The 26,671-nt window shown below is 42.3% G+C and overlaps 1 protein-coding gene across 4 annotated transcripts; it reads left to right on the top strand.

The window, feature by feature from the left end:
• The first annotated feature begins 186 nt into the window (after positions 1-186).
• On the top strand, positions 187-26,398 carry pik3r2 (phosphoinositide-3-kinase, regulatory subunit 2 (beta)). 4 transcript variants are annotated; one of them, XM_029132836.3, is made up of 16 exons: positions 187-432; positions 5,843-6,726; positions 15,015-15,107; positions 15,910-15,984; positions 16,094-16,246; positions 17,019-17,229; positions 17,319-17,404; positions 17,551-17,653; positions 17,864-17,962; positions 18,066-18,246; positions 18,405-18,524; positions 18,716-18,858; positions 18,985-19,161; positions 19,307-19,378; positions 19,507-19,677; positions 19,827-26,398. In XM_029132836.3, the coding sequence occupies exons 2-16, from the start codon at positions 6,408-6,410 to the stop codon at positions 20,032-20,034; spliced, it is 2,211 nt and encodes a 736-aa protein (XP_028988669.1). In that variant the 5' UTR covers positions 187-432; positions 5,843-6,407; the 3' UTR covers positions 20,035-26,398. The 4 variants fall into 4 exon arrangements, with proteins under 4 accessions (XP_028988669.1, XP_055359657.1, XP_028988668.1 ...); XM_055503682.1 differs by lacking the exon at positions 187-432 and adding an exon at positions 3,568-3,733; XM_029132835.3 differs by lacking the exon at positions 187-432 and adding an exon at positions 4,084-4,225.
• Positions 26,399-26,671: the final 273 nt, after the last annotated feature.

Below are 26,671 nucleotides of genomic sequence, written 5' to 3'. Positions count from 1 at the left end.
CAAATGGGATTGTGACAGCTTAACATTTTCACCTATAAAGCAAATCATCATTAAAAAACACCCCAAACAGCGCGAGACCGTCATGTTTACGTTTTAGGGACCGAGGCCGCCCGATAACGCTTCACTAGTCGTTCGGCCTTTTCCGCTCGGCTTCGTCACTTTCCGTGCGCTTCTTATTAGTTCCCACGCACTCTCCTTCCTTGCGCCGTGCTGAGCTGGAAAATGGCTGTGTAGCAGAGCAGAGAGTTATGAACGAGGGGGGAAGAAAGAAAGAACGAGAGCAAGAAGTGAACTGGAGGTTTCCTACGAGTTTCATCCACACCGAGAGGCCACCGCGCGCGGATAAAGCACCGCACGGACCCGGTTTTCCGCCACTTTAAAGTGTTTAAAGCGCCGCATCCCGGAGTGACAAGAGTCAAGAAATATCCACGGGTGAGTTTTTCCAAGTTATTGCACATTTCCAGTAGAGCAACTGCCACTGTACTGGAAAATGGTGGAAGCGCTGCGAGTGTGCGGGGCTCGGGCCGCTCGGCGCCGCCCGGACGGACCCACTTTGTCGCTCCGACCGCCGAACTTTGTCCGTTTGCGCCGAACACTTTGCACTAAAATGTGACGTTTATTGTTGCGACGTGATGCTCGTAGCTAACGCACGTTAACGAGCGCTGCGCCCGTTAAACTGCTCAAACGTTCCCTGCAACTTTAAAAGTTCATTACTTCAACTTTTTTAACTTTTATATACTTTAGTTAATTCCTTTTACGCTATTATATAATATTATAGTAATAGAATAAAGAGAGCTTTTAAACTCTTCCAGTGTAGCTTCTAAAGTTTTCTCAGAATTTGTCTTAGAGTTGAGAAATGCTTTATGTTTGGTTCATACAGTATTTAATCTACATATTTTAGGCGAGATTAAACCAACTGCGCTGCAGCATTTACAGTATAAGGAAGGTTTGTCCCGTGTGGGCTGCTTGTATAAGCTGCCGTCCCCCCTTTACATTGGCTGCAGGAGGCCATGCAGTGTGCAGGCCCACATCAGAAGTGTGTGTGTGTGTGTGTGTGTGTGTGTGTGTGTGTGTGTGTGTGTGTGTGTGTGTGTGTGTGTTACTTCCATGGGCCTGAGGATTTGGCATTCATGCAGATTTAATGCAAATTGAGCCACTTGCAGAAAAAGACAAGCCACTCAACTGTGAGGACACACACACACACACACACACACACACACACACACACACACACACACACACACACACACACATTTATTGTACTGTAATTACAGAATCCAGTTTATGCAACTGAATGTCAATTCTTCATTATTCAGCTTTGCATTCATTCTTCTTCATAATGCCTCTGATTGCCTGGGATGACGGTAGATCCTCCAGGAGCTGTGGAGCCTCTTCACGTCCTACAAGCTCCAGCAGACGCAGTACAGCAGTGGTTATTTTTGTTAAACGTGCCTCAGCCACTTAAAATGAAATTGCGCTTTTGGTTGAAATTGCAACAGAATAAGGCTTAAGGCGAGTTTTGGCTCCCAGCTGGGATTCATATCCAAGAATGATGAAACATCTGATGGGTCACAAAAATCTCAGCTTTCCATGGAGATTAATGAGCCTATTTGAACGGATGTGGTCAAGGGTATTTCACTGAAACAGCAGTACCACAGTGTAGAAATATTTTGTTACAGGTAAAACAAATTTGTTTGGAAACAAAATCAGAAAATATATTAAAAGTTAAAAAAAGTTTAACCTATAAAAGCCTATAATGTTACCTCATAATATATATTGATTAAGTTTCATATCATTTATCTAATTTACAAAGTAAGTACAGCTGTTAGATAAATGTAATAGAGCGAAGGTTATGTCACAAAATACCATACAATGGAAATCCACAAGTGAAGTTATTTTGCACAATTGGTTATTTGTGTAAAATGTTTAAAACAGAGGTCCTTTATATTAACAGTGTTTTAAAAATGAGTAAAAAGTAAGTAGTAACTAGGATATATAAGTTAGCTATTCATTTTATGTAGAGTCCTACTCGCAAAGCCTTGTAGTGTTTTCTAACTGTTGCAGACTTTAGAGGTGTAACTTTCTTTGGAGACAATGTTGAAATTCGAATAGAATTTAAATTAGCTGCGGTGTTGAATTCAACCTGCGCGTGTTTTGACAAATCCAGTGAGCTTTCACTAACGTTTCGGAACAGCGCCGTCTCGGTGCCGCCTAATCGTCGCAGCAGATGTTTCTACTTGGCGAGGTGAGATTGTCAGCATGGTTAAAGGCAGTTAAATTCGGGCGAACACGACTTAAATCACAAACGCCCGAGCTGCTGCTGCTGCTTCAGTCTGAGAAGTGAGTGCTCACGAGCTCTCATGTTGTTGGCCCGTCCTCTGTGCCTGTGGCGCAGCAGATTTTTCACTTCCATGTGGACACATGGCTGGAGGCCAGGCTGCATGCGTGGTGGCTGTGCAGCAGGGCCGCGAAGGGCCGACCCGTGCGCAAACCTTAAGGAAATAGCTGCTGTGTGCGTCGCATCTGCTTTAAAATCACTTCACTGCAGCAGAAAAGTTGGACCTTTTTAACCATAAAAGGAGAAATGTGCAACGTCACATTAGCTTAAACTCAGCATCACCTACGTGATCATATTACATGTGCAGTTTCTGCTGATTTTTGCATTATATTTACAAAAACATGTTTTCCTGAGAACTCTTGCTGATATAGTGGAACCATCCTGTCTCCGTAAGCAGATTTGCTCATGACCCATGGTTTGATAAGTTTAAAAGCAAGAGAAGATGTTTAAACACACCCTCAGGTGTACAGAGAGAAACCTGTTCAGCTGCATTAGTAACTGATACTAAGTTGACGACTTCATACAAGTGTTTCATGAAGCTCCTTTATTTTTTTTAATATGCAGTTGGCCAAATATAATGGTAACATGACAATAGAGTGAGGTTACACAATTTGTCACAAGCTAAACTCTGATCTCTGGCTAAAAGAAATATAGGTTCAACTTATTCTCACAGAATACATTATAATTAAATAAACATTAAAATCCTACAGCAAAAACTGATGCATGCAGTCAAATTTGTATTGGTCAGGTCACATTGGTCACATCCTTTATGTTTCCACATTATAGTGACAAACATTTGAATTTATTTACCACATTTATAATTACGGTGTTATACAATCACCAGGTTTATCATATTTTTAATGTTACCACTTTTGATGCTTTTGTACAACTTAAACCCGAGACATGGAGTCCACTCTATTCACACATAGCCTTCAATTATACCTTTTCATTTAACGCTGTGACACTTCAATCATCATTTCATCGAGGATGATGAGCAGTCATGGGGGTTGTAAGAATGAAAGAAAGTCACGCGCGCGAGGAAAGGTGGATTTGTTTGGGTCAGATGTTTGATCACTGCCTAGATACATTTTCTAATATTAGAACATTTCCTTGATTTGCCCGGCTTCTGTGCTGACTGGGGAGCACATGGCCTGAGCAGCAGCCAATCACAGCTCAGGATTAGCTTTCCCTCTCTCTAGCAACAGTGAGTTACTTGGTGCCTATTCATTAATTATTTTCCTGTGGTCTCCCTCAGCCGCTTGGACTCCGCTGATAGCGAAGTGCGCCGTCTCTCAGTCTCGCTCTGTTTTTAGCTGCTTTCTCTTTTGACTTGAATAAAAAAAGAATGGACTCAGCGACGCTGATCTTCAGCTGCCGCCGCTGCCGCCGTGAACTGTGAGCTTCTTCCACACTCTCCGACCAGGACTGTGACAGAGATGACTCCTCTCTCACCCCATTCGACTTTCTCCGCTCTGGAACTAAGCACTAACGAAGGATCGCTCTTTAACCGCGCTTGCTGCACTCTGCTCGTCCTCCTACTCTATCTTTGTCTCGTTCTCCACTCTTTTCTGCAGCAGCAGTTGGACTATAAACAAATACAACATGGCAACTGGGAAAAACGTCTGGACTTTTTGCTGGCAGAGGATCGGGGAGGGGGTGTTAGTTGGAGGCAGGACTCTGTGTGTGTTTGGGGGGGGGAGAAGAGCAGGTGGAGGGGGGTGGGATTTCGGGTTGGGGGGGGGGTTATGGTGGTGTGAGGATTGCGGGCTGTGGTTGGGTATGCCAGTGCCACGTGTCTAGCCTGGCACCTCTTGCTTCTCGACTCGAAGGATGTTGGACCGAGAGTCTGGCTGAGCCTGTCCAGCTCCTCTCTGAACCAAAAGTGGGGTGAGTGTTTGCACTCTGCTGCATCCTGTTATCACGCTAACTCGTAACTATATATATTTTAAATCCTTCGAAATCGGTACTCTCGCACACGAAGCTGTGCAGTTGCTGTGCGTTGGCTTACTGAATGTCATGGAGGGACAGAGGATAACGTAGACCATGGTTCGAAAGCATGCACTTCTGCATTCAAAAACGCAAACCGGGGGCTTCGCTTTAATTTTTTTATCCCGGCAACTGCAATGCACAAAACATTGTCCCTTCAGAAACGTTTGTGGAATGATTGCACAACATCGGGCCTCGCAAGCCAGGCCTGTAGTTATTTGGATTTAGACGCTTTGGGAAGTTGCCCCAAATACCATAGCAAGTCGTCCATTACACGAACAAACTTCCATCTGCCGTCCTGCCTCTCACCCACTCGGCTTCACCCGTCACTGGCATCCTTTCCTCCCGTCTAGAGAGGTTAACGGGACGATTGTCCTTGGTTGGTCCACAGACCACAGATGTCGTATTTAATCTCGAGCCCTAATCTCCCTCTTTTTCTCACTCTCTCCTTCATCTATCAGTAGATTTGCCATGTTTTGAGTCTTCACTTTGCAGGGTCTTCATTTTACTGCCCGGATAAAATTGCAAATTCCAGGAATAATTTGTGAATGTGAATTTTACAATCCATTGATTTCAACCATTGATTTTCTAATCGATTTTCCTATAGACTTGGTTTATTATTAAAATCCAGCCTTTTAGAACTTTTTTTTGCGGTTAAACAGAAATAATCACGTACTGGAAATTTATTGTACAATCGTTTACCAGTATTAACAGAGTTTCCACCGATTGACCTTTAGATACATACAATAGTCTGATTAACTATAACGAGTGTAAATGTAATGCATGGAAACATTGTCTTTAAAAGGGTGCCTAATGAGATTGAGGTTGCTCAGTTGACTATACATTCAGTTTTCTCATCTGGTCTAGACTTGGTACAGTATGATTTGGTTATTCTGACTGAAGGAAGCCGAAAATATTTCTGAGGCAACACAGAGCTGCCTTTTTTCTCTCTTACGGAGAGGGAACTGTTGCAAGGGGTGCTGCATGTTTCAGAAAATCCTGGGTGCCCCACAGTGATGGTGCAGGTCTGAATTTCTCCCGCACGCTCTTCCTGTGAAAATCTTCTCGTCGCCATTTGTGTACATTTCTTTGCATGCTGCTAATCGCACGCGTCGCTGTTGTGTACGTTCGCTTCACAGTGAAACTTCTTGTTCCTGTGAAAACTGATGTGTCAGTTGAGGCTGTGACTGTGTGAATGTGGAGTGGAGGGAATGGAGGCTACCGTCCAGGGACCTAGTCTGCTGTTGGTTATGACGCAGCAGCATCATCCGATCTCACTGTCCTGAACGAAGACTGCACAAATGCACGGAGCTGCCGCAGTTCGCCATTTTCATGCACCGCTTAAAGCTTCATTTCGCATAAATGTGAGCTTCGTAACTTATGGCTGTTACCGAATTCAGTCGACTTTTAACGACATATAAGTCTCATTGTATAGCATATTTGGATTTATTGTGATGCTTTAAAATATTGTGTATTTTTTTTTCATTTTCTGTTTTGGGGTTTTTTAATGGTTTTCAGGTTGGTCATAATCCATGTCCAGGGCATGTGGGAGCTTGAGAAAACCGGAGAGGATTAAAGACCTTCCCACTTCATCCTCCAATCGGACCACTTCGTTTGACCATCGAGAGCCGATACACCAGGGCCCTCGACTGTCAACGTCCTTCACACTGCTGCACCAACAGCATCTAGCCAGCAGGTTTTCCCCGTGAAGGAGTATGTTGCCAATGCTGTCCCTTTGCTCCATCATCTGGCTCAACCGGGGAATCAAGCTAAGGAAAGTGCACTGGTCCACCAACACCGGTCAGGCCTGAAACTGCTGCATTCGCATACGTAAGAGCAGCAGAACACTTTCTTATCAACTTTTAAAAATGCTTCTAAATTACGGGTGACTTCCTATTTTCCCTTTCCCCCCGACCCCTCTACAAGCCACCGAACTAACACTGTCACCACAATTTAGTGACTGAACAGCCTTTTTCTTTTCTTTGGAAGATATCTTCGAAGCTGAACGCTGTTGCAGTAGCTCTTTGGCTGCACCATCCAATTTTCAGTTTGGTGGCCATTTTGATTTTTTCTCCCAAACAAAATGGCAGCGGAAGGTTTTCAGTACCGTGCCCTCTATGCCTTTACCAAGGACCAGGAAGAGGATCTGGACCTACAGCCTGGAGACTTGTTGACAGTCAGCAAGGCCTCCCTGCTGTCTATGGAGAACTATCAGGAGGGCTGTGTGGAGCATCCTGAGCACCTCGGCTGGCTCCTCGGCTACAACGAGCGTACTAAACAGAGAGGTGACTTCCCAGGGACCTATGTAGAGTATGTGGGCCCTGTCAAGATGGCACTTCCATCAAGTCAACCCCGGTCCCACCGACCCCTCCCTGTCGCTCCCAGGCCTGACTCATCTCAAGGTAAGGTTGTCGTTATTTATACAGTACATGTATGTCTCCAAGGTGCGCGACACACGCAACGCGGCAGTGTTAGCTATGGCGTTTCAGCATGAGTCAAATAACCCCGATGTCCCTAGTTCAAGTCTTAGGTGAAGAGATTTTCCTTGGTCGAAATATCCCCTTTTCTCTTCTCCAGTTTGCTATGAAATAAATGCTCCGAATAATTCAAGAAAAACAATGCATTTGATTTCTCTTTTAGCAGAGAACAATTTAGCAATTTACAGTGTGTAAATTATATTACGAAGCTGTAGCTTTATAGTTAAAAACATTTCTTCTGCAAACACTCACCCAGGAACTACTTTTTATACATTTCCCCTTTCATTATTAAACCATTAGATTATAAAATGTTGTTTTTTTTTCATATTGGCAAATATCATAAATTGTTGGGCTTTTGTGAATTTGGGTCATTCGGAAATTGTCCTTGTTCCTTGAGGAACTTGTTCTTTCACAAATTTTTCGTAATTAGTAGGAAAATGTAGGAGATAACAGGTTTCAGCACTCAAATATTTGCTTGTTTTATTCTAACTACATGTGGCTGTTGGACTTTGTTGAATGCTATTTGTGCTCACCTTTAACCTGAATTTAAGGCATGTACATAAGATAATTGTGTTTGGTCAAATATGCAAGTGCGATGTAGAAACATAGTGCCCGCACGTGAACAGAACATGGACATATAATTAGCCGTTAAACTCTTGAGTTTAACAGGATTTTAAGTTTGAGATTCTGGATTTAATTAAATTATTGAACTTTTTGAGAACAAACCCTTTGTGGCTTTCTATGCCACGGTAGTTCTGGGTATGCTCACATTTGGCACTGACATTAAAGTGACCCTTTAATCTAGATTTAAGACACGTCATAAGCCTTACCTCTTTGGAGCCACAGATAACCCAACTCTCTCCTGAATAGTAAAGGGCTAATCCATTTACGTACTGGACTCACCCGTAGACGTCTGGCATTGATTCTGTTCATTTGTGTGGTTCACTCAAAAACGGCTGTGTCTCATTATTGACCTTCTACTCAGTGTCTACTTAGTGTCTGAAAAGTGCAGCTTGTGTACTGTACGTTGATAGAATGTTCTAGTAGGTTTTAGTAGTTCTTTTTTGCTGAGAGATCGGTGCTCTGTTCGTTTACGCGTCTCCTCACTCCAGTGAATTTGGGATATGTGTGATATTTATTCATAATGGTTTAACCCTGCTTTGAGCTGAACTGACATCCAAGTCAAATATACACTTGGCTTGGATTATTTGACCTCAGCAAGCTCGACTTCAAGTAAAAACTTGAATTTGTTACTAGAGTGCATTTACACTCCCAAGATTTCCATCACTTTCTCCTTATTTGCACTCCCTTGCATTTGGCTTAAGCTGGTTTATTACTTCCTTAGGTAGGGTGCCAGAGAAAAAGGTGCCTAGGGCCAAAACAGATAAATACGTTTCTGAAAGTAAGAGTATTATAGCATACATTTGTCTCCCATCAAAAACAGTAGTCTCTATAATTTGCTTCTTGCTTTTTTTATGGCAGATGGACCGAGCAGTACTTCGAGCACGTAGGCTCTGAACTCTGAATTACCTATGGTTGAGCCAATTGGCTATGCATTGTGTACAACAAAGTACACTGGGCCTCATTCGCGTTCATTAGTTGGAATTCATTTCTCAATATTTTTCTCAGAAACATCTTAAAAAGCTGGGGATACTCAGCTTTTTTTTATGCTCCAGCACAGGCGTCTCCGGAATAGCTATGAAATGATTTTCTTTTCTCTGAATTTCCTCTTGCCAATATTAAAATGAAAACCCGAGTGAAGGGGGATGTGTTGGTGAATAAGAACAGAACGAACTTTCTCCAGCAGAGGCAGGTGAGTACAACGGCATCCTTGTTTGGTTTGACAGACAGTGAAACAAACCAGTTGGACAGCAGACGTTTGCGTCTTTGATGTGGAGAGACAGGGGCTGAGGAACCAAAGGCAGCTGTGGGAAAGAAGAGGGGATGCTGGCTCACTACCAGAACTGCGTTGTAGATTAGAAATGCTAATGCCCATCGTCATATCGTCAGGATCTAGGGGTTTGTTAGTGTGATCCATTTACAGCAATGTTTGTCTTAGACCAGCAACACCTCAGACTTTTCTTACTGCACAATAATTAATAGTTATTAGACTTTGGAAATTTTAATTGTTTTATAGTGGCGCTGCAGTAACCTAAGTGTTCCTGTCTTGCAAATGTGCACATATAAAACTCTCACCAGAGACCCAGTTAAGGACAGACTTGGCAAAGAAAACCGTTTCGTTAGCAGAAATGTTGCTGTTAGCCAGGTTTTGTTTAATCCCTTACCCGGCTCAAGGAAGACAGATTCCTCATTTGCATGTAAGAAATCGGGTTACTGCAGAACAACACAGCTGCTTGACTGCATGTAAAAATGTGCCAATGTTTTCAGCAGTTGCAGGTGAAATGCAAAACACAGATTTCTTGTTGGCCAAATGATGCAAATGTCTCATCTTTTTCTTTTCCAAAGCTGAATAGTAATAAGCGTGTGGGTTGGTTTATTATATCATATTTAGTGTGAATATTTAGCACCAGGACAGAAGGCCGACAAGTACCACACTTACTGTAGCTGCTTATGTGGACTAAATTAAATGTTAAAATATGTTTTATATTATTGGTAATGTATAGTTTTAGTGTATATTTGCCTCTTGATCCTGACAAATTGGCCGGTGAGTTAAAACATGTGGTGGATGCAGTACAGTTACAAGTTAAAGCAGTAGATTTCAGATAAAGTATCGGTTTCAGTCCTCAGATATGGAGGCAAGGCATTTTTGGACTCCTTGGCCTTTTTTTCTCCTTCCCTCCTGTGTGTCTCCTCTCTGTGGCCTCCCTTTAACTGCCTGCTGAAGCGAACCATGGCTTGGCATTTTTGCAAACTCCTCCCTTCGTACTCCCTCTCTCGCTGACCCCCCCCCCCCCCCCCCCCCCCCCCCCCCCTCGTCTCCCCCTCTCTCCCCCCGTCTTCGCTCCCTTTTTGCAGCCTCTGTCCCTGAATTCACATACACGTCTGATTCTGTCTCTGGGCGGCTATAAACTATGTTAGCGGCACCAGTTCTCAGAAAGAAGAGGCCTTCGCTCCCTCTCCTCTCCCTGCGCCTTACCAAGAAAACACTCTCAAAGAATTGGTGGAGGGGGCGGAGAGGGGCCGTGACAGTAGAGAAAGAGAATGGGAAAGACATGGAGAGGCTGCAAACAGGGACATGCCAAGGCCACCCTATCCAACTGCAAATACACAAACCAGCTGTATTTAGTTTCTTCTCTGACTGTTGTACTGTTCTCGTGGAGTCTAGTAAATTTAGCATGTTGGAGTTTGCAGGGCTGTAGAAGTGCTATTTTTTTTCTGGAGCATTTCTTCCGTGCCAGAGCAATAAATGAGAACTCATTTCGGAGTGAAGTTGTCCCACTGAAAGATTAATGGCTTCAGCAAACCAGAAAATACATGTACAAGTACAAAATGTACTTCAGCTAAGAGGCAAGAGTGCAGCACTGGCTCTAAACAATAATATCTTAAAAACATATTGCAATAAGGACTTTATTTAATCTTAGATTTGATGCTAGTACTAAATTATGCCACATAATAATAAATCTGTATGAGACGTAATAATAAACTAAAAGAAGTAATTTCTCCAAGAAATTACATGGGAGAGCTGAGCTGCTGCCGAAACGATGCCAAATGCTAAGAAGCTGCTGACTTTGAAACGTTGACTACGACAGAACGATGAAAATGACAAAATGTTGACAATGATTAAAATGATGTATGAGTAATGAGTAAAACTATGACGATTAAAAAGATTACAATGATTAAAAAGATGACAAAAACAAACAGTTGACAAAGATTAAAGGGTTAACCAAATAAAAAAATCATTGACAATCACAAAAGGATGACTTAACTTTTATTTTGAAAGTATTTGTACAAAGTATGTAAAACAGTACAATAGCTAGTCATAAATAGACAGTCGGAACCAGAAAATTTCCTAATAGAGCTAAAAAATTTAATATGTGTTTTTATTTTGAAAGGATTTAGAGGGCGTATGTGTGTTCCTTTACTAAACTGTAAAATAATCTCATTACCTTGCATCAGTGTTTTTGTTTTGAAAGGATTTGGAGGGCGTTTGTGTGGTAATTTACTGAATCGTACAATAGTAAAGTAATGATCAAGCATTTAAAAGTAAAAATAGTGCTATTGAAGCTGAATATTTGAATTGAAACCTTTACTTTGAAATGATTAAGAGGAAGTGCATGTGGCTGATTACTGAACTTCAAAATAGTCTCATTAAGTAGTTATAATTACTGAGTTGAAGGCAGAAATATTGCTATTAAAACTAATAATTTTGATTTGTGCTTGTATTTTGAAAGGATTTAAAGGAGCCAGTGTAATTAACAGTTTCAGTTATGTGGTTATATATGGACATTGAGCATCAGGAGGTTGACCTATCAATCTGTTTCTGAGCTCATTAACTCATGTACTGCAGCTGCGCCATTGTCATGAAGACGAAAGGCCGGGAAGATCAGGCTAACTCTGCTCTATGAAAGCAGTTTCACTCCTGATAAACGGGCTTATTACAGCAAAATCATAATGGTTATCATAAATATAACTTAACTGTATAAATCCCAAGGCTTCAATAAACAACTGGTGTGAATTTTATAATTAAAGGGCTAAAGATTATTGCCACAGTCACGATTTCAAACGTCTGCTGAAAATTATTATTAGAGTCTATGGGGGAAATTTAGGATCTCTCTGCGGTTTTAGGCAGATAGCGACTAAAGTGAAGGTCTGTGGGTTTAGCCAGACACATCATTGGAAAGAAGACAAGTATGACTACGGTTTATTGGAGAAATTACGTTGATAGAGTAAAAACTATGGCTGTAGTGACGAGTCAAAGACAGAATTTCTGACTTAAAAAAACGCGCCCTCGCACTCTGGCTGTGACATCACACACTTTAACTCACGCAATACGAGTTTTGAGCCACCTGTGTGTCTCACCTTGGCCACGATCCACCTCCTGCCTGGCTGTTGACCCAGAAGGGCCATCACTAGCTTTAGCTTAGCTTAGTGCGGCGTATGGATGTGATGACACACTGTATTATGTGAGTTCACAAGTTAGTATAACACAATTCATGTAAGTAAGCCTTATGCCCACATCTTACAGTCTCATACAAATGTATATAAATGCAACATCAAAAAAGCTATCCACAAATCAGCAGTATCATTTAAATAGCGGATCCCCAGTTCAGTAAAAAGGTAGATACTTTTATTGATGTGCAAATCAAAACTCAGCTCAATTAGCCGGTTTTTCCATGTCAGCTCTCTGCACAGTGGTCACCTGTGTTTGACACGGCTGCTTGTGAATCTTTGAAGCGTGTTGTGACAGAGGAGCGGCTGGTGTGCCTGCTGCCGGGCCGTGATGCATTGCCTGTCTACATAGTTGTGATGCAGCGAAGACATGGTGCAGTGAAACCTGACCAGGCGCATACACACCATCCGTGAGCCAGACGCCAACTGGCCTTGTCATCACTGCACACAAGAAACACATGCTTGGAATAAATAGCATGGTTTAAAACTGTTTTGGCAAATTTATTCCTCTCACCCGTCACTGCAGCCTTGGAAATGTTGAAGCAGTATGAGTAAGAGTAAGTTTTTCCACATAACCCGTCCTGTTCTTTTATATATAAAGCCTGATTCCAGTACACGACATTTATATACAAGGCAAATATCCAAAGTGAAGGAGAGCTGACGTGAATATGAGGACATGAATTAATGAATTCAAACGTTATCTCTTCCGCGGTTTCGGTCGGGAGCTCGGAGGGGGAGAATGCAGCCAGCTACACATTACATAAGCACACTGATGGAGGAGATACAGAGCAAATATTTAGCTTCACATAGCTTTGCTTCATCCAGTCTGCTTTTGCATGGCTTTCTGCTTGCCTTGGCTTGAGCGAGCAAGTCAGTGCAAACACACAAAGACAGGCTCTGCAGCATTCACATGCTCAGCTTCCAGTGCAGATAGCGCTCTCAAAACATGTGACTTTATCGGCCTCTTTTCCCAACGAGGTTGTTGAGTTTGATGATGAGTTGCTCGCTTTAATGACTTCAAAGCTTCTTGCAGTCATGGGATCTTATCTGTAAGCATTTCTTACAGTCAGTGCTTGCAATAACAAGACTTAAGGCATCATCACCAGCGCTAACTGAGGGCCAGAGTGCAGAGCGGAGCTCCCTGTCCTGCTTTGTTGTGCTCATCGCTCTCCCTCTGTCTGCTTCTCCCACCGGCCACGTCTCCGGGCATGTCCAGTCACATGCCTGTCTGCCAGCGTGCACCCTGCCGGGGAACTGCTTTTAATTGCCTGGTGATTTGGTTGTACTTTATCTTTTATTTTGTGTTTCCATGATGTATCAAAATGCAGAGAAGTCTGCAGGGAAAAGGGGAAAAAAATATGTCTTTCTTTCTATAAAATGGAGAATCGCAATGAAAATGGCTTTAAGTGACCGCTAAGGTTGAACGTTGTGCTTGAAGTAAACAGGGTTTCACGGTGGAATCAAACGTTTCTTTGTGGGGTTTGTTCTGTTTTGTATCAGCATATTAGTATGGTATATATGAATAGCTAACACGACTGATTGATTATTATATGACTAGCAACATAATTAGGTTGCAATTTTGTTCCATAAGAAGCATGAGGAACATCTGGGTCTTTTTCAAGGCTGGAATCTGCTCCTACAGAGCAGGTCTCACGGGGCTAAATGTTTTGAAACGGTGTCCAGTTCTAATAACACACCTATGTTTAAAGAAGCATCGCCGTGTATCACTTTTAGTGTCTGATGAGTCTTACAGTTACACTGTGTTTATCCTTCTCGCTCCCCCACCAGCGCAGCCATGTTTCTGTTTTTGGTCTGAGCTTCGCCAAACATCTGTCAATCAGATTTCTTTTGCACGTGGGCACATTTTGTCCTAAGCAGCTTTCGTGGCCAACGTTACAGGCGCTGCTGATATTGGTCGTCGCGGCCTATTGCACAACAAATGCATTTTGATGTTGAGTTTGCAGCTAACTGCCCGCACAGGAGAGGGACACTGTGAGGCGAGACGAGGGGGGATGGGGCCTGTCAGACAAAATGACTAACCAGGATGAAGAAGAGGCAGAGGTCTGTGCGCTCGCTGACTAGAGAGCTGGAAACACTGCCAGGCAAGGTTTCCATGTTTAACTGGCAGGCACAGGGAGAGAGAAAGGACACAAAGACGGGACGAAAGGGGAAAAAGGGAGCGTTTGAATAAACCTGTAAGTGAAAGTTACCAAAAGAGAGAAAGGAGAGCGAAGGAGCAGGAGAGAAAGAGGCAGAGACCGAAAACAAGAATGGGAACAAGAGGGCGAGAGGGGAGAGGAATGTGCTGACGCTGCGTTTCTTGTCTGAACTCCCCAAATTAATAATCAGCAGCGGTTTATCCGAGCCGTGCCAGGAACAGGAGCCTGCTGCCAAGCCCCAGCTAAGCCAGGCCCTCCCTGCTGCCGGCGTCACCGCCGCCCCTCGCCCCTGCCTCCCTCCTCCTCGGCCCCTGCGCTCACAGTGGCGCTCCGGGGTCGAACGGGAGGCGCAACCCGTCGGTCCCGGCCCGGCCCGGCCCGGCCCGTCTGGCCCGCCGCCAGCACTTTTGCTTGTTCAGGAGTTTTGATTAAATCCTTTATTGTGCTCCACTCACGCAAAGAGCTAAGGCGAAATGCCGAGCAGGCCGGGGTAGAGGGGGGGGAGCAAGCCGGAGAGGAGAGAAGAAAAGGGGGAGAAAAGAGCGACGGGAGGGGAGGGCGGCTGAGGGAAATGGGATCTCGCTTTTTTCTCCCTTTTGCTTTCTCCTTTTCACTTTCTCTTGGACTGAAAAGATGTTTGATTTAGTCTGTGGGGAGGTGTGAAGTAGATAAAGTTTTTGCTCATCATCAGCAGTCTGTTATTTGTGGCTTTTTTATTTTCATTCACTTGAATAAAACCTTTGTATCCTTTTGTGCATTTGCCAAATTATTCTGTTTGTCCTATAACGTGTCTTAACAGCTGGATGTCCAAACTACCAGTGTCGTTCAAGTTTCCGATTTTATTATGGTTGAAGTAAATGCAACATTGAAAACTAAATGTATAGTAAGCCGATCATGTTTCATAGCGTTTGGTCTGTTATGTCCAACTGCTCCTGGTTAACGCCGCTAGTGACTGGCGTTCTGAGATTTGTGTTGTTGTTTCAGCTGTTCCCATGCCGGAGCTGAGCGAGCAGTTCACGCCACCAGAGACGGCTCCCCCCGTCCTCGTCAGCCTGATCCAAGCCATAGAGACGAGAGGTATATCCGAGCTAACCCTGTCTCACCAACGCTGTGTGCAGCACCACCCGCCACCTGCTCTTATGCCAAGATTTGTGAAGTGTAGACCTGCAGTATATGCAGACGTGTGGAATCAGCAGCACAGACGTACAGTAGAGGTCCATATACCTGTTGAGTCTTAGTAGTATTTCATTGCACAAAAGGTTTGGATTCACTACCTAAATCTCCTGAAGCAGTGTTTTAGGATTTTTCTATTCTAGGCATAGATTAATGTAGTTATTCAGGGACAAATGTTTTGCATGTTCACCACGTGTGAAATCCTTTTTTCTCCCCATCTGCTGAATCCCGTGTCGTGCTTCAGTATGGCCAGTCGCCAAGTGAACTTTCCTCCAAGAAAACAACAAAACGAGATAAATAACAAACAGGACAGGAACGTTAGCTGGCTCCGCTTGTTCCAAACATTCTAGGCTGCTGCTCTCCGCCAGTTCATTTATTGCCTCGTCTTCTTTTTTTGGATGCGAGACTGGAATGAAAACAACACCCTGCTTCGCCGAGGACCTTTTAATAATTTCATCTGGCCAAGTCTCTCCATCGCGTACATGTTCTTTGTTTACACACTGATTGTGTACAGCTTGTAAATAGCGGTGTACAGTGTGTCCACTATTTTTATTGACTAGTCCAAACTGGGAAGCCATGGAGTGAGCTGTTGGCTCCAGTGGGAAGCATGTGCATTTGATTTGATGAATATTTGTTTTCTGTGGTCTGTTGCTGCTTCAGATTCTCTCTCTTTTCTCTTTTCTGACGGGCTACCTCTCCTCCCCAGGTTTGGACTTGAAGACATTGTACAGGATAACTAGCTCCTCTGGTTCAGACAGCCCAGTGTATAGCCTGAGCTCTGGTGAGTTGACCCAATTTTTAAGCTATAGCTTCTCTATTAGTAATAACATTGCAACAGGGTGTGACTTTATCCTAAGTTGCCTCTGAATGTCATTGTCTTTTTGCTGCAGAGAGTGACATGTATCAGAAAGATGTGGGTTATCTGTCTGAGTGCGTCCTGCATTACTTGAGAGACCTCCCATCACCCCTCATTCCTGCCTGTATCTACCCTCACCTTCAAACTGCAGTCACAATGCAGCAGCAGATCCTTCAGCAGGCAGCAGGTATAGCTCATGTCTTTCATCTCCTGCGTGTCTCAAAAAACTAGGCCATTAGTAGAGTTCTCATATGCTGGTAGGCTGTGAAAAGGAATTTAATCGGATGTGAACATGCTATCGCTGTGTTCATCAAGGCTGAACATTTAAATAGTGTATAGTTACGGTTAATAAACACAAGGTTTGGTCTGCAAACACATCAGTGACTGGTTTTAGGTAGCTGTTAATAGAGTATTGAACTGATGATTTTAGCCACCTAATCTAAAATAGATGATAGACAATAGATAATTGTTTAAATGTTTCAATGTTAAATAGTAAATAGTAAATTGATAAATAGTTCAAGTAATATGTTGTGGTGGACATTTTTGGGATTTGAATAGAGTAGCGCAAGCCCCAAATGTGCTGCTTGTGTTGTGGTTGTTCTTGTTGTTGCTTAACTACCTATAATCTGAGTTAAAGAACTGCTCGAGGCCTAAACTGAGCCCTGCTGCTGATTGAGGTCAGCTGCATGTAAGCATTGAGAGAATAAAGTCAAGTATCAGGGGAGTATGAGCTCACTGGAGCGTGCTAGAAATGCTTCAACTGGTTTATTTTCTTTGCAAAAGGAACATTTAATTTAATTTCAAATATGTACTGGATGTCTCAGTGGGGTCACTGACCGTGCACTGTAACTATTACAATACAACAGACCTAAACATCAGAGACTCTCTGCTGTGTATGTTACCGTATGTATGTTACTGCTTGCAGATCCTCTTCACGGTTGTTTTTCTTGCTCTTTCAGACGGTGCTGCTGGTGGTAGCCATGGCAGAGAGGTTAGCCTAGTCCTTGAGAGCTCCACCACCATCCCACTTCACCACCGCCTCACCCTGCAGTACCTCCTCACACATCTGGCCAAGGTCACCCAGGCACAGGCCACCAATGGCCTGGACACACACACACTGGGAAAGATCTTTGGACCTCTGCTCATACGGACTCGCTCTTTTACCAATTGGTAGGTCTTTGTGAGAGCCATTATGCTGCTGTCCTCAGTCTGTTTGTCTTTTTACTGTAATTTGACTTTGATAATTGGTTGTTCTGAAGGTTGTCATTGGATGATGAGTTCCCTGCGCTTGTTGTGGAGAAACTGTTGAGAGAAAGGACTACAGAGCAAGATCTCACTCCTCCAGGTCTGGAATTACTTTTCAAACTGCTCAAATATAAAGTACTATCATACCTATGAAATTATTATATCAGTAGTATGTACTGGTTACTGTAGAGTTATTTCATGAAAGGATAGGCTTGAACAGTTGTTTTGTGTGTTTGTGTGTTCCAGTTCTTCCAGCAAAGCCAGTCAAGTCAAAAATGCCACCACCAGTCATGACTGATGCAAGCAGCCTGTTGAATGATGCTGAATGGTACTGGGGCGAAATTTCTAGGTAAATAATCAAAGAAGACAATGACAGCTCAGGAGAAACTGGTTTCCATTTATTCATATACTGCATACATATAAAGGCTATGACAAAAGAGCAGCAACAGAGTCACATAATAACAGGTTTGAATTTGAGATCATAGAGGTTCTCTGGTGTAGCTGATCACAGCTGGTGTTTATAACCACATTTTATTATGCATATCATCATCATTTGCAGAGAGGAGGTGAACGAGAAGCTGCGAGACACTCCAGACGGCACCTTTCTTGTGCGAGACGCATCAAGTAAACTGGAGGGCGAGTACACTCTCACACTCAGGTAAAGTAACCCTGCTGATCTAAGGCCTCCCTGGGAATATCAGTTAACGGTGCTGATTGTTGCACTGCTCTTATGCTCACACGGCTCCTGTCTCCCCCTGCAGGAAAGGGGGAAACAACAAGCTCATAAAAATTTACCACAGAGACGGGAGGTACGGCTTCTCGGAGCCCCTTACCTTCCTGTCTGTAGTGGAGCTCATCAATCACTACCGCCACGAGTCTCTGGCTCAGTACAATGCCAAGCTTGACACCAAGCTTCTGTACCCGGTGTCCAAATACCAGCAGGTTTGTGATGCTTCTTTTAGTTGTAGTTTAAACACTTCTGCAATTCCCTTTTCATTTTGAATTTAAGCTGATTTTATATTTAAAAATGACAACAAATCCATTCTCTTTAAACTGTGTTTTATTCATAATAAGTGTTTATTATTATGCCCATTGCTCAGCTGGTAAAGGAGAACAGCATAGAAGAGGTTGGCGAACAGCTGCAGGTCTATCATGAGCAGTACCAGGAGAAGAGCCGCGAGTACGACTCCCTGTACGAGGAATACACACGCACCTCACAGGTACTGGTCTGACACAAATACCCAAACACAGGATGTACACATTATTATAGTTTAATAAACATGTGTGCAACAACATTTTGAGAATGCATCTACAATATGAAAGCGCAAAAGCATAGTAAAGTATGTATGAATATATGTTAAATGAAATGCAAAAAAATTAAAGGGATGTCCTCTTTGTCTCTTTTTTTCAGGAGCTGCAGATGAAGCGCACAGCTATTGAAGCTTTTAATGAGACGATCAAGATCTTTGAGGAGCAGTGTGAGACCCAGGAACGCTACAGCAGAGAGTCTTTGGAGAGATTCCAGCGTGAAGGCAACGAAAAGGAGATTCAAAAGTATGTTTGTGTGCATTGAACTCCTAATATCAGGCAAAGATGGTGAAGATGATGATGATGGATGAAGCTATAATTTTTAAACTTTATATTTCAAATATATGTTTTTTTATCATTTTGTCAAAAAAGGATCCAGAGCAATTCTGAGCGTTTGAAGTCTCGTGTGAAGGAGATTCATGACAGCAAATGTAAGCTGGAGCAGGACCTGAGACATCAGGTCTCTGACAACAGGGAGATCGACAAAAAGATGAACAGCCTCAAGCCAGATCTTATACAGCTTCGCAAGATCAGAGACCAGTATTTGATGTAAGGAAATTAAATTAAAGTTTTTTTCCTTATTTTTTATTTTTGTAATTCAAATAATATTATTTGACCTGAAATACATGGAAATATACATCTACTGCACACATGTAAAACTGTGAGCAGTAAAACAGCTGCCCTATTTTTTCAGATGGTTGACACAGAAGGGCACGAGGCAGAAGAGGATTAATGAATGGCTTGGAATAAAGAACGACGCTGATGAGTAAGTGTGAGGCAAAATAATGAAGCAGCAGCTTCTGTTGTCAGCACCTAGTGTCTTCTAAGATTAAAAGCCAACACCTGAACACATGCAGCGTTTGCCTCAGTGTTTTCTGCACTGTATGTGTCCAGCTCCTACTCACTGGAGGAGGATGAGGGCTCTCCCCATCACGACGAGTGTACCTGGTATGTGGGTGATATCAAACGCACCCATGCTGAGGAAATGCTGCGGGGCAAATGCGATGGAACCTTCCTCATCCGTGAAAGCCAAACACAGAAGGGTTCCTACGCCTGTTCTGTAGTGTAAGTTTGTGTATTTGTTAATAACTACAGTAACTAATAACATAAATAAGAAATTAAATTATTACCGCTCTTGTATCTGCATTAAATAAAGCATATTGCTTGTTTTTGTGCCTTTGTTATAATGAACTTGACCCTGTTGCTCTTTCTAGTGTTGAGGGTGATACCAAGCACTGCGTCATCTTCAAGACGGTCACAGGCTATGGATTCGCCGAGCCCTACAACCTGTATTCATCCCTCAAAGACCTGGTTCTCCACTACAAGAACGTCTCCTTGGTCCAACACAATGACCAGCTGAATGTAAATCTAGCCTACCCGGTACTTGCCCGTTCTCAGAACCAGAACCAGCACCCTAGATGAATTATCCACCAGCAGTGTGGGATCCCAACAAGGTGGGGGGCAGGTACAAATGGCACTATTATAAAAAATAGATCTCACACTTTTAGCTGGAGTCTGGTGCTAATTTCCATTCTGGCCCAGCCCAGTAAAGAGCACTCCTTGGTAATAGCACGTCTTCAAAAAAGGCACACTGGTAGTGTTAACCATACTCAGTACAGTTATCCTGGCTGATGCACTGAGGTTTAACTTTAGAAGCGTGATGCATTAGCCAGTACCGACTGTACAGTGTCAGTTATGAAAAAATGTGTGAGAAATTTACAAGAAAAAAATTCTCTTGACACAGACAAAAAAGATTCACTGTGTTAATGGAAGAGAAAAAAAGCACACATATATTTTTCACAATCACGGAGCAAAAGAGAGAACAGATGGTGGGATGATGGCAAAATATACAGGAGGTACTTGTTTTGCCTTTAACACGTGATGACTGTCCTTAGACAAAGGCCCGATCTGTCATCCCCAGACTGCCTGCAAACTGTCCGTAGACAAAAGCCTGTGCTGTCATCTGCTGAAAGGACTGGCTTGGTTGAACCAGGCTGCTCACTTCACACCTAAAAGGAGGCTGAGAAACTGTGCACCGTGGGAGGGGGGGGGGGGGTGTAGTCACTGGAGCCCCAGGGAGGAGGGGTGCACTTGGGAGGGGAGGGGAGGGGAGTTGCTTGATGGTTTTAAAAAGATGGGTTGAATTTAAAGCTTGCTCAAGTGCCATAGTAATAACTTTGAATGACCACAAGCCTGTGTTTCTAGAAGAAGGGGAGAGTGAACAGCTGTCTACACAGACAAAGCTACAGCTTTAAACACACACACATAGGTATATTTTTATGAAGCTATGTCTATTTCCAACTGCTTCTGTTAGTTGCTCTCTCGAGGAGCCTCCTGTTAAATTGACGAGGTACAACATACACTAAATACTATTTTTCAGGATTGAAATGCATAGTACATTGTTGATGGAGAGGTACATTGATAAATGCAGTTTAACACGATTCAGGATTCATTCTGAATGGAAACTCTGGAAAGGTTCCTGCGTCACGTCTTTGTTTCGAACTTCTTCCTTGCTTTTCTTCCTTTTAAATACTGTAGCACCTGTAGCCACTGACTTAAGGCATAGCTGTTAGGGCTCCTCCTATGTGTCTCGTCTCAGTACGTTAAGGACACTTCACATAGAGCACCAGTCTATGTGATTATTGTATCAGTACTGTATTTACTTTGTCTCTACTTAGACTGTTTTAGCCGAACCGTCTCCTCGCAGGTGTTTGTTGTTCTTTCGATGCAGATTCACTCACGGTACGTCCTCGCCACTTGAGCTTGACTGTTCATTTCAGCAGAGGTTCGAGTCACAGAGCTGTAGAACATTAATGTACAGAAAAAGAAAGCAGTAATATAACTCATGTACAGTATATTTCCGACACACATGCAGTCAGTGTATGTGACCTTATAAAGTTTAAAGGCTGTATTATTTCCATGCTTGTAGATTCTGTTTAGGGATGCAAGTATCCAGCTAATGTGAGCCAAATGAAGGATGTTTTATCATGTAGCAAGGGAAAAAAAGAACACGTTCTTTTGCCATTTAGCGTGGCCTCTGTGGTCTGAGAGATTACCTAGCCCAGTATGCATGGAGTCCTTCCTTTGGGTTGTGTGTGGAGTTTGTCGTTTGTGTTGTTGTTGTTTTTATCTTTTACACGGCACCCGTGGTTGATAATTGTGTTTTTTGTAGTGCATATACAATATGATGTATGGTAGTACTATACACAGTTCAATTGTGTATAATAAGTTTTAGTTCTCAAATCAAACTCCTGTAGTTCTGTACAGTGGCAGTGATTTTTTTCCTGTTTCGCTTGAGGTGAACAGTCCATCTCTGCCCTGTCGCTTTAAAAGCACAGTTGTGTGGAGGTAACACTAGTCGGTTGCAGTTGTTCTTAATGGATGCGTTGAGAAGAGGCATTGTGTGATGTCACTTAAACAGTTATTTACACTTCTCCTGATAAATGCACAAGAATAATCTAAACGGAATTCTGCAGCAGTAGTTGACACAAAGAGAAGTAGTGGTGTAGAAAGGTACAGATCAGTTAGGTCACTGGAAATAAACAGTTTAAAAACATGCAGTGCTTTTAAAGATTCGATCTTTCTTCTGATCAAACCTACATTTAATCATCAGCTCTGCTATATCAATAAATGAAACTTTCATAACGTTCATATATGTAGATTATGTTACTTGGCTAAATCGAAGTAGCATCTTCTTCAACAGACTGATCAGAATTTCAAATGGACCCATGCTCAACCTCAAGGGTTTGAGTAAAGGGCACGACATTGACTTTAGTCAGGACAAATCAGTTGTACTGTACCGTCCACAGTTCTTGGTATGTAGAAAATCCCAAGATCCAAACTCGACGTGACAGCAGTGCTTCTGACCTCGAGGGCTATAAAAACGTGAGTGAGAAAGATGAGAAGTGCCTTCAGCCATAGTGACGGGCTCATCCTCTCATTGTCATTGGAGCGTTGCTCCACAAGATGGTGCCACAACCACATGCTGTGCCCCATTGTTCACGCATTTGCCATTTTGTGCGTGCGTGCGTGCGTGCGTGCGTGCATGTGTGTTTTAGGGCAAAGTTTTGTTGTGCCTGTAGCTGTTACATATTATTCTCTCATGGTTGGGGCTGTACAGTAGTTTGGTGCGTTCTCTGTGCACCAAAGTTAACTTTCGTTAATTGTTGTATTTGTCTGGTGTATTTTAGAATAAAACTGAGACATGATGGAAATGTGAATCGTACACACATGGCCCAACCCAGTAGTCTGAAGCTCATTGGATAAGCTCTCAAGTTAAAGAATGCTACTTTTCTCAGTGTTTTGTATTAGAGTCAGTGGCTGTGTGAATGGGCCTGCTTGAGTCATCCGCCACTGCTGACACATCCATTATCCAATTTGTTTGGACCAACACTTTTGTTAATGCACTTTTTTCCTGTTCCACACACTCAAATCTGCGTGTCTAATGCCCAACAACCATAAACTCCCAGACAGTGGTGAAGCTCGGACGTTAATAGTGTTTTTAGGTGAGGGTCTTAAGGTGTTTCCATACAGTGTATCAGGAGTGACTGGCATTTTCCTTTCTAATAGTGGAGTATAGAGTGTACAGTAAATGCTTTAGTTGTTTTTGCAGTCACCAGTTGTTATGTGATTTTGATGCTTTAGACTGTTTGCAGCGTGTTTGTCATAGAGCTAGTTTTACTTCATAGGCCGTATAAGGTCTTTACAAACTAACTTTAAGGAGAGCTGCTGGCTCATTATGCAATTCGTGTCAACACAGCAAAATTGTGCAACTTAACAAGACAACAACAGTTAAGTATTTTCCTTCAGGTGACCCAGTTTAAAATATTTAGGGTTCCTCCTAGTAGTACCAGGTCCCATTGCTTTTGAGATTTGAATTATTCAGTGTTTCTCTGTAAATAGGTTTTGCAGAAGAAATTGTGCATCGGATGTTTACAGATGCCGTCAGGATGAGTAAGTTGTTGCCAGGTGGTTTTGCTTTCTTTGAAACAGTTGGCCCAGTGCTTTAGTGCCACAAAGACAAACTGAAAGCTAGAACTGAACCGGCACCTTGTTAAGATGAACAGTTTTGCAGTTGAACTTTTTTCATTTGCCATATACGCCATGTTAATCACAGATGTTTAATAGCTAGAAGCAATGCAACTTCAGTAGCAATGAAACCTGGCCAAGCAATGAGGCGGACATGAGGCGGGCAGAGGACTTGGTTGTGCGCTGACTCAGAGTCGGGGGCTTAGTCCTGCTTTTTGTAGACGCGTCTCTGACACTCTAAGCTTTCATCCTGCTCGTGTAGTAGATATGCATTTGTGTCAGAGCTTGTTGAGAAACACTTTTCTATATAACAAATGATCATTCGAGAAATGAAATATTTTTTCATCGGCTTTGGTACACTGTAAATGATATTTCTTGAAATGAGGCCTCACACACAAAGCACATCTTTCACTGACTATAAAGAAAACATATATTTGGTGTCTATTAAGGTTTGAAGAGCAAGTGGCATACTAGAGAATAAATATTTTGAAATATATACTTAGATATCTATATTTTTGGATGATAACTCTGATTTGGATTGTGCTTGAAACAAATCAGGACGAGGCTTTGATGTGAACATGATCTTTAGACTTGCTCCAGAGCTGCGTTGTATTTGAGCAGTTATCAGAAGTGCAAGCATTTGTACTAATCGGCTGCGGCGAGCTTCATCATGATCAGCAACACACTTTGTGGTTACAGTTGATAAACATGTATGTAGTCTGTTAAGCATGATTTATCAGGTGCGTTCAGAAGACGAAGCGTGCTCTTGTACATGTGTTAATATTTACAGAGCTATATGTTAAATGCAGTCCTGGCTGCTTTGCATTTAATAACTATTAGAGAGAAATGGTTTTGTTGTTTGTTTGTTTGTTTTTTTGGAACATGAGAATCTGATTTGTTGTTTGGAAGATTCTATTTTTTTTTTTTTTTTGAGTAGAGGCAGTGTTAAAAGTTGCACCACAAAAGACACACTTAACATGCTACCGCAGAGATGAGCCACAGATTAGACGCCGGTGCTGAATCTGACATCCCACCACTTTATCTCCCTCTGGTTGATCTCTGCGGTCGCTGAGGACGTGTGTTAACCAGAGAGAAGGTACGATGGAACGGTTCATGATCACTCCTTGACGCAGGTTTTTGTACAGTAAAGGTGGCATTAGAAAGTGTTCTTTTATGGTGCCTCAGTATTTTTTTTTTTGGCTTTTTAAAAAAGCTGATAGTTTGTTTGTCCAAGTATTGGTTGTTTTTTGTTCATATCTGTTAATTATAACCTTTCAGAGCCTATAAAGAAAAAAAAATAAGCTAGCTTGAATTTTTTTTCCTCCATACAAAAATACAAATGTTTACAGTATGTAATTAACCAAATAGTAAATATGCGTTTGAAGAGTCAACCTGTCTGGCCCTCAAAGTGGCTGCGGTGGGTTGATCTATATTTCTTTATTTCCTCTGTCATTTTAAACTTGAAAATGTAATGACTGCTTGTTCTGTTTTTGTTTGTTTTCTTGTTTCAGTTTTTTCTTCTGTGTTTTCATTTTGTACGTGAGAACAGTGCTCCCTCAGTTTCAAAACAACAACAACAACAACAACTTACCAAAATGATTCAACAGGATTCATTTGTCAATAATACACTTGTCGTTCTTCTTACCTGCTGACTACTTCATCTTACACTGAGCCTGTGCAGGACTAAATCCTAGCTTGAGATACCGTTGAATCTGTTGCTGGTTATATTATGTACAGTATGGTAGATTTGACATGAATTGTTTAGTACGATTTGTGTCTCTCTGGCCAGGACTCAGTTCAAATTATTTATAGGGGTCATACCCATGTGTTGTGAATAACAGTAAAAACATGCCACTTGATGAACATGTTTGTGTAGAGTTTTAGTACATAATCGCATCTTGAAATTCAGGAATAAGTCAATATCAAGACGCATCCTATTTGTAATTTTTGCACTACACAGCAATTGATACTCAAATTTAAAGGCAAAGCACTTGCTCTGCTGGTTGGGTAACAAGACTTTTAAGACCAAAACATAACCCTCATTGTCTCAGCTTAACTGTAATTTCCATTGAAAATATCATGACATCAACAACTGCACTTTCATTTCCCCTTTTTTCTGCCTGTATCCATTTTCTCACCATAGTTTCTTTCTATGGGCTTTGGCCTTAAACTTCAACCAATTGTTTGATGTGAATATTGTAGTGTTTCCACTGGTGTACAGTAGTTCATGTTCAAAGTACAGCAAGTTGGAGATAAGACAGGCAGTGATCCATTCTGCAGCCACTTAGTCAACAACATTATTTACACCTTAAATTACACTCACTTCCATCTTGCACAGCAGGTTGTGTGATGTATCACTGCCTCAGCAGCAGCACAAGTAATGCATAACTAATAACGATGTGGTCTTCTCTTCCGGTTAAAATCAGCAATGGAAATGAGTGGGGAAGTCAAATGAAGCTACTCTACACCAAAGTGCAATTGAACTCGGAGGGAGCACTGTTGTTCCAGCCAGTAGAGGCCTATTGGTTGTGGTGTGCCCAACCCCTATGCACGAGAAGATGCTTATTCTTCTTTTCTCCTGTGTTATCTTCCCTCTGTTGGTCGGTCTTAGTGCAGATCTGACCTTTCTTTCTCTCTTTTGTGTACACTTTGCTTAAGACATGTGTTTATCCTCAGACAGGTACTCTTTCATCTATATGGTTCTTTCTTTAGGCTGATGCAATCATTTTAAAAACAATAAATAAACGAATAAAATACAGTGTCCTGTTTTTTATTAGTTTTTTTCTAGCATTTATAGTGTTTCTCTTGGTGAGAAAAGCCAAATGTGAGCATATCTTTTACTTACATTGAATTGAACCATGAACAGTGTAGGAACTATTTCTTTGGTAGAATGTGGTTTACACTGACCTGTGTCTGACATGTGTTTTAACAGGCATAACCATGTTTTTCTCTAGAAAGCAACAATGCTGCTTCCCGTTTTCTGTGGAGATTCATACTACTGGGGAAAGCACAAATACTATAGCAATAACAA

Source organism: Betta splendens, chromosome 17, assembly GCF_900634795.4.
Source record: "Betta splendens chromosome 17, fBetSpl5.4, whole genome shotgun sequence".
In the NCBI taxonomy this organism is placed as follows: domain Eukaryota; kingdom Metazoa; phylum Chordata; class Actinopteri; order Anabantiformes; family Osphronemidae; genus Betta; species Betta splendens.
The sequence above is the reverse complement of the archived record's forward strand: the minus strand, read 5'-3'. Positions and strand labels throughout refer to the sequence as shown.

Bases quoted from the DNA above. Each gene is read 5' to 3' on its own strand.
- pik3r2 (XM_029132836.3), top strand. From the start codon at position 6,408: ATGGCAGCGGAAGGTTTTCAGTACCGTGCCCTCTATGCCTTTACCAAG. The intron at 17,654-17,863 runs GTAAATAATCAA...CATCATTTGCAG, and splicing joins TACTGGGGCGAAATTTCTAG to AGAGGAGGTGAACGAGAAGC. The intron at 19,379-19,506 runs GTAAGTGTGAGG...GTATGTGTCCAG, and splicing joins ATAAAGAACGACGCTGATGA to CTCCTACTCACTGGAGGAGG.